Here is an 8563-nt window from a genome sequence, read left to right on the forward strand (position 1 = left end):
TGGAGAAATATAAAGAGATCTGCTTACCTCGTAGCCATATTGAAGGTACTGACAGATGTTTTGCTTAATTCAAAATCACACTTTATTTAAAATTCTCTGTGTAAACAGTCCTTCAAAAATGTTGTGGAGGATGAGAACATCAGTCATAGACACTTAATTTTTCCACATTTTTTTTCATTTATTATTATACATGAATATTCAGTTCATATTTTCTGTCATTTGAGAACATCCAATTATTTTTTTCAGAATATTTTCATTTTACTCTGTTTTAAATTACAACTTACATTCAGACAGCTGTACGGTTGCAGTAATGAGAATTTTAGCAGAAAATGCAATAAAATATAAAAATTATTAATTACTATATTGAAATCACTCTTTGTGCAAGGTAGAGAACACTATCTTATATTTTGTTATACCAAATTACATGTTTTAAATTTAAAATCATTACTGCCATGGTATTTTAATGGTTTCAAGAGAATGACCTGAATGCGCTGCTACTTCTTCCAAACCCCCTCCCCCAAATTACAACTGTGTCCTTTTCTGCGTTTTCTCCCAGACCACTGTGTCCACTACTACGACCTCCGCAACACTAAACAGCCTATCATGGTGTTCAAAGGCCACAGGAAAGCTGTGTCCTACGCTAAGTTTGTCAACGGAGAGGAAATTGTATCTGCGTAAGTCACCTCAATCAAATTAAGTTCTGGGTTGTCACGGTTTGACATTTTGAATGACTGTATGGTAAATGTTCCCCAAATGAATACAGCATTTGCCTTTTAGGTCACTGATCTTAATTCTTTAGAGCCTAAGACGTTGGGTGGCGCTAAACTGACGACATATGGAATTGTTTAAAGATGGTCATACTATGGACCATAGAAACACATTGAATAACACATTCATGAATGGCAAAAAGGACAAAAATAAATCATGAGAAACAAGGATTTGAATAGTGTGTCCTACATCTAGGATGTGTGGTATGTATGTATGTATGTACACTGCTCAAAAAAATAAAGGGAACACTTAAACAACACAATGTAACTCCAAGTCAATCACACTTCTGTGAAATCAAACTGTCCACTTAGGAAGCAACATTTCACATGCTGTTGTGCAAATGGAATATACAACAGGTGGAAATTATAGGCAATTAGCAAGACACCCCCAATAAAGGAGTGGTTCTGCAGGTGGTGACCACAGACCACTTCTCAGTTCCTATGCTTCCTGGCTGATGTTTTGGTCACTTTTGAATGCTGGCGGTGCTTTCACTCTAGTGGTAGCATGAGATGGAGTCTACAACCCACAAGTGGCTCAGGTAGTGCAGCTCATCCAGGATGGGACATCAATGTGAGCTGTGGCAAGAAGACTTGCTGTGTCTGTCAGCGTAGTGTCCAGAGCATGGAGGCGCTACCAGGAGACAGGCCAGTACATCAGCAGACGTGGAGGAGGCCGTAGGAGGGCAACAACCCAGCAGCAGGACCACTACCTCTGCCTTTTTGCAGGGAGGAGCAGGAGGAGCACTGCCAGAGCCCTGCAAAATGACCTCCAGCAGGCCACAAATGTGCATGTGTCTGCTCAAACGGTCAGAAACAGACTCCATGGGGGTGGTATGAGGGCCCGACGTCCACAGGTGGGGGTTGTGCTTACAGCCCAACACCATGCAGGACATTTGGCATTTGCCAGAGAACACAAAGATTGGCAAATTCGCCACTGGCGCCCTGTGCTCTTCACAGATGAAAGCAGGTTCAGACTGAGCACGTGACAGACGTGAAAGTCTGGAGACGCCGTGGAGAACGTTCTGCTGCTTGCAACATCCTCCAGCATGACCGGTTTGGAGGTGGGTCAGTCATGGTGTGGGGTGGCATTTCATTGGGGGGCCACACAGCCCTCCATGTGCTCGCCAGAGGTAGCCTGACTGCCATTAGGTACCGAGTTGAGATCCTCAGCTCCCTTGTGAGACCATATGTTGGTGCATTGGCCCTGGGTTCCTCCTAATGCAAGACAATGCTAGACTTCATGTGGCTGGAGTGTGTCAGCAGTTCCTGCAAGAGGAAGGCATTGATGCTATGGACTGGCCCGCCCGTTCCCCAGACCTGAATCCAATTGAGCACATCTGGGACATCATGTCTCGCTCCATCCACCAACGCCACGTTGCACCACAGACTGTCCAGGAGTTAGCGGGTGCTTTAGTCCAGGTCTGGGAGGAGATCCGCCACCTCATCAGGAGCATGCCCAGGTGTTGTAGGGAGGTCATACAGGCACGTGGAGGCCACACACACTACTGAGCCTCATTTTGACTTGTTTTAAGGACATTACATCACAGTTGGATCAGCCTGTAGTGTGGTTTTCCACTTTCATTTTGAGTGTGACTCCAAATCCAGACCTACATGGGTTGATAAATTTGATTTCCATTGATCATTTTTGTGATTTTGATAGCACATTCAACTATGTAAAGAAAAAAGTATTTAATAAGAATATTTCATTCATTCAGATCTAGGATGTGGTATTTTAGTGTTCCCTTTATTTTTTTGAGCAGTGTGTATATATATATGTGTGTGTGTGTATATGTGTGTGTATATATAGATCCAGACAAAAGTTTAGACACACCTATTCATTACAGGGTTGTTCTTTTCACTTTTGACATTGTATAATAATACTAAAGACATCAAAACTATGAAATAAAATGGAATCATGTAGTAACCCAAAAAGTGTTAAACAAATCAAAATATATTTCATATTTTAGATTCTTCAAAATAGCCACCCTTTGCCATGATGACAGATTTGCACACTCTTGGCGTTCTCTCAACCAGCTTCATGAGGTACTCACCTGGAATGTATTTCAAGTAACAGGTGTGCCTTGTTAATTTGTGGAATTTCTTTCCTCTAGTGGCCAATCATGTTATGTTGTGACATGGTAGGGGTGGAACACAGAACATAGTCTTATTTGGTTAATAATAAAAAAAACAGGTCTATATTATGGCAAGAACCGCTGAAATAAGAAAAGAGAAATGACAGTCCATCATTACTTTAAGAAGTAGGTCAGTCAATCCGGAAAATGTCAAGAACTTTGAAAGTTTCTTCAAGTGCCGTCACAAAAACTATCAAGCGCTATGATGAAACTGGCTCTCATTAGAACCGCCACAGGAAAGGAAGATCTAGAGTTACCTCTGCTGCAGAAAATAAGTTAGTTACCAGCCTCAGAAATTGCAGACCAAATAAATGCTTCAGTGTTCAAGTAACAGACACATCTCAACATCAACTGTTCAGAGGAGACTCTGGGAATCCGGCTTTCATGGTTGAATTGCTGATGATCTCCACACATGTGTGCTTCCCACCGTGAAGCATGTAGGAGGCGGTGTGGGGGTGCTTTGCTGGTGACACTGTCTGTGATTTATTTAGAATTCAAGGCACACTTAACCAGCATGGATACCACAGCATTCTGCAGTGAAATGCCATCCGCTTAGTGGGACTATTATTTGTTTTTCAACAGGACAATGACCCAAAACAAAGGGCTATTTGACCAAGAAAGAGAGTGATGGTGCTGCATCAGATGACCTGTTCTCCACAATCACACGACCTCAATCCAGTTGCGATGGTTTTGGATGAGTTGGACCGCAGAGTGAAGGAAAAGCAGCCAACAAGTACTCTGCAAATGTGGGAACTCCTTCAAGACTGTTGGAAAAGCATTCCTCATGAAACTGGTTGAGAGAATGCCAAGAGTGCAAAGCTGTCATCAACGCAAAGGGTGGCTACTTTTGAAGAATCTAAAATTATATTTTGATTTGTTTAACACTTTTTTTGCTTACTACATGATTCCATGTGTTTTTTTCACGGTTTTGATGTCTCCACTATTATTCTACAATGTAGAAAATGGCAAAATAAAGAAAAATCATTGAATGAGTAGGTGTCCAAACCTTTGACTGGTGCTGTTTTTAGAGGTTTACAAATAAAATAAAATAATAATAATTTAACACATTTTTTTTTATGTAGGCACAAAACTACCTTCACACTTCCATTCATTTTTTAAAACTGTTACAGGTTCCTTTCACGGTAATCACATAACATTTGTTGGGGGGTTGTAGAGCAAAATATAGAACACCATAGTGTTTGTGAGAGGCTCATCTTCTTTCCATAGTTTGTTGGCCAAGCCGTTCGGGCGCTACAGACAAATCTGCAAGAAAAACGAATTTAGGGATGTTTCATGGTCTAACATACATGCTCTCACCTTTCACCGCAGATGTGGAAGGGCGACATCAGAAGATGCAGTGCGTTGATATGCAGCCGATGCAAGAAAAACATATCTGTAGCTGAAGTGCATGTTCTGCTGACATATTTCCTCTTCTATACCACACAGCTCAACAGATAGCCAGCTGAAGCTGTGGAATGTAAACAAGCCCCACTGCTTGCGCTCATTCAAGGGCCACATCAATGAGAAGAACTTTGTTGGCCTTGCCTCCAATGGAGACTATGTTGCGTGTGGTAAGTGGGACCGGACCATGTTGACAGCTGCATGCTGTGTGGTGCTGGAAAAGTCCAGCGCCACACATTTGAAAATGCTTTTACTCAGATTGACACAATCAAATTGACATTCATATGTGGCTGAAGAATTCATGCTGTTTGGAGACTAAAGGACCAATTGTGCAGTTGTTTAACAATTCCTTTTGGGTGCTTTTAAATGTAGTGTACTTTTTATTTGATGAGTACTAAAAGAATTGATGAAATGCCAGATTTTGGAGTTCAATCACTGACAATGATGTGATTATTTTCTCTGCAGGAAGTGAGAACAACTCTCTGTATCTATACTACAAAGGCCTGTCCAAGACACTGCTGACATTTAAGTTTGACACTGTGAAGAGTGTGCTGGATAAAGACAAGAAGGAAGATGACACCAATGAGTTTGTCAGCGCTGTATGCTGGAGAGCTATGCCTGACGGGGTAAGAGTGTGTTTGTCAGACCAGTGGAGATTCGTATGTCTGTTATCCAGTGTATATGTCTGCGTTACGGTTAAGCCTTTTGAATCGGCTGCAAACAAAATATTTACGGACAACAAATGCCTGTCTTGTGACCTTAATGATGCTCCCAGTATAGGGAGTATAAGAAGCTAGCGTATTCCTCTAGGCAGACTGACACCACTGTCCAGTGGAGCATGTTATTACTCTCTCACACAAGGACAAGTAACTGCCACAAGAATGGCTCATTACACAAACAGTTTGGTCTAAGATAATGGTCACTATCTCAAACACATCAAACCACCTACAATTTCCATGGTTGGTAAATACAAGAACACAGGGTTGAACTACCTGGCAACACAGTCATACACCATGGTGTGTCACTACTTAAATTACCCCCCTTGTCACTGCTTAAATGACCCCCCCCCCCCCCGATGAAGTCTATGGGCCAAAATGCATCGGTTTCAACAATAAATAATACTTTTTATTAAGGCCACTGCATATTTTCCAAAAGTTACTGAATTTCCTCTCCTGTTCAGTTTTCTCAATTCATGCACCTTGGTTGTAGAGCGAGGTATCAACATTGTTCCTTTCTCTTTTCACTGAATTTCTTTTAGCAGCATAGCTCAGTTTTCTACCGGTTTTGCACCATATGAAGTTGATAACCTGATGACATTGTTTGAATATTATAGATACATTTATAGAGACACTCTTTGAGGCCACATTGTTGTTATTTAGTAAAAGCATAATTAGGGAAATAGAATAATGTTGGTGTCAATCAACCCCAAGTACTAATTTAACAGTTTCATGGTTTGTGTTTTTCTGACCTCTCTTATAGGACTCCAATGTGCTGATTGCTGCAAACAGTCAAGGAACAATCAAGGTTTGCTTTTTGATTGTATTTGTCTACTTATGTACTTAGCATTTACACAGTCTTTCTCTTGTTGGGAACTCACAAAGCCTGCAATAAGATGGTCATTGTCAATTGGGGTCTATGTAGGGTTTTCAACCTGGATAAAATGTAGACTACAAAGGCTGCCCAATTCTGATATTTTCTTACCACTAATTGGTCTTTTGACCAATCAGTTCTTTTTCAGAGCTGATCTGATTGGTCATAAGATCAATTAGAGAAAAAAATATCAGAATTGGGATGCCTGTGTAAATGCAGCCATGGTGTTTCCTTCCTGCTCACATGTATTTTTCTCTCATCATAGGTACTTGAACTTGTTTGAAGGTCCATCAGATCTTCTTATCAAAGCCTCTGGAAACTACTGCTCCATTTCATGGCCAGTCTGAGTCTGGGGATTGGAGCATAGTGGCTTGGTTGAATGGAAATTTCGTCATTCAGGATCTGAGGAACTGACCAGGTTGGAAAAATGAACTAAACCGAAGTCCTTTGATTTTTAATGAGCAAGAATACTTTGGAATAGACTTTGAGCGGATCGTACACTAGTATAGTGGATGTATATAATTCAGTGACATTGAGGGCCTTTCTGCACAAAAGTGGAAGATTAATCTTTTGAAATCTTTTTGAATAAAGTTATTGACCAATAGAACATTTTAACATGATTTGAGGTTGAATTGAAATGTTATTTTTAATAAGAACTTGTACAAATGTATTTCAATAGAGGTACATCCAGCAAGAAGCTACATTTTAAAGGCCAAAGCACAAGTGAAAACGAAAATAAAATGCAAAATGACTCATCTTTGTATGAATGCTTTTTGAGCCCATTGTGTCATCTTCAGTAGTTTTTGTTTTACCCCTATGTTTGGCCTATGTGTTTGATGATTCAAGGAATGGCAACACCTTTAAACTGGACTTGTTTTCGTTCTGCAATGAAGTTTTCAATGGTGTGGCTTTGCATTAAGAATGTTAGGTGTTGACAATGTTTGAAAACTCAACAGAAGAATCAGTGACTGAGACATTTCACTCATGCTACAGTATATTTCTCTTATGTCACATTAAACTAAACATCTATTCGATAATACAAATCCTGTGTCAAATACTTTCAATTTGTATTAAGTCATGATGCATGTTGCAACCAGTACACATCAACACATGAAATCAATTGGATTTGCTAGACAGCCAAGACTTACCTATTATCTGATAAACGACCAAGAGATGTTTTTTATTTGTATATATTAATAAATTATTTGCAGAGAATTTTGTCTTTGCATTGAGTTATTCTTGGTTTTAAAAAAGAGCTACGTAACACTGAAATTGAGTAGTGTAATGCCAAATTATAAAAAGGTTCTGACTTCGAAGTAACTTCTGTGATCTTGATTACTTTGATACTGTATCTTCCCAGTTTGTACAGGACCGCCTCCTTGAACAGTCAACTTGCCATTAATTATTTATAGGACGGTTTTCCTTGTTACCCCTTGAGTTCCTAAGTATTATTTTCTATAATTAGACATACTGGTATCTGAAATATATTCAGAAAATCCTCTCCTTTTTCAGTTTCGGCTTACTTTGACTATTACACAATTATTGTAATTTGTACGTGTTTAATTGTACCCCTCAATTCCCATGACTTGTAACTGAAATAAATAAATTAACTGAATTAACAGCTTCTTTCTTTTGCTGTTATACATGTCAGCAATTGTCAGAAGTTAGAAGCTGATGATAATTTTTTTTTTTTCTACTCCAGCACACCACCTCTAGCTTAATTTTCTCCCCATGCAGTACCATGGTAACAGACATCCTCTTCTCTTACTGCAACCCTTTGGAGTGGATCCTGTGCCTGAGGACGCTACTCAGAAGCCCTTCATGTAGCAGCTCCTCTCTGTGGGTTAGCTTGCAGTGTCCCACTCGTAGTCAGCCTGAGAGCATCATTATAGTCCAGCTGAGGGAGAGAAAATAGGACCCAACTGTCAATCACATCAGGAGGCACTTCACTCTCTCTTTATCTCGGTCTGTCTCGCGCTCTGTCTCTCGCTCTCCCATACAAACAGTGTATTCTAAAGTTGGTGGAGCCTGGGCATTGGAGTTTGTGTGTTTGATTAATTTCTGATGTACTGCCTCAGCTGCCACTGAGGTGGCATCTCTTTATCAGATAACGGATCCAGGCATTTAAGATGCCGATTTAAAAGACGACAAGTGCTCTCTGGAAAGAAATCTAGACTTCACCACGTTAATGACTGAAATAGATTGGCACTTCAACACTGAGTAAATGACCGGCTTCCTCAACAATAGCTTATTAGTGTGATTGAAGCCTAAGATACCATTAGTTCTGTTTTTATGCATTGATGTGAGAAGCTTTTTACACTTAGTACCCTCAAAGTTGAATGTTTTCTAAATGGATGAATTTGAGTGTTGTGCTATTTATTAATCTATTTCATAAGACAGTAAATATGACTTCTGAAGGAGGAAGGTTATCCATTTACTCTCAGTGAAAACAAAATTCAATAAGATCAAAGGTTATCGTAAAATGTTACTCCACCCCCCCCCCCCCCCCCCCCACACACACACACACACTACTGACATTTACAAAAGTGTTTAAGCAGCAGGGTAAGTAGTCAAGAAGTCTGTCATTTGACTTGTAAACAGACAGGTTCTATTTGACACCTTTGATTCTGACGTGGAGATTTCTTGTCTTCCCACCTGTAATCAGACTGTCAG

At 40.1% G+C, this 8563-nt stretch overlaps 1 protein-coding gene across 6 annotated transcripts in view; it reads left to right on the plus strand.

The window, feature by feature from the left end:
- Positions 1-7505, plus strand: part of LOC110530310 (E3 ubiquitin-protein ligase COP1) — a 34828-nt gene extending 27323 nt beyond the window's left edge. For 4 of the 6 annotated variants that reach the window (XM_021613240.3, XM_021613241.3, XM_021613242.3 and 1 more), the window contains exons 16-20: positions 557-674; positions 4346-4470; positions 4766-4926; positions 5780-5824; positions 6156-7505. In XM_021613240.3, the coding sequence (XP_021468915.3) occupies positions 557-674; positions 4346-4470; positions 4766-4926; positions 5780-5824; positions 6156-6173 (467 nt within the window). In that variant the 3' untranslated portion in view covers positions 6174-7505. The remainder of the gene's footprint in view (positions 1-556; positions 675-4345; positions 4471-4765; positions 4927-5779; positions 5825-6155) is intronic. The other 2 variants (XR_016482556.1, XR_016482557.1) reach the window with 1 other exon arrangement.
- Positions 7506-8563: the final 1058 nt, after the last annotated feature.

This window comes from Oncorhynchus mykiss, chromosome 8 (genome assembly GCF_057628025.1).
Source record: "Oncorhynchus mykiss isolate SJ-2025 chromosome 8, ASM5762802v1, whole genome shotgun sequence".
NCBI lineage: Eukaryota > Metazoa > Chordata > Actinopteri > Salmoniformes > Salmonidae > Oncorhynchus > Oncorhynchus mykiss.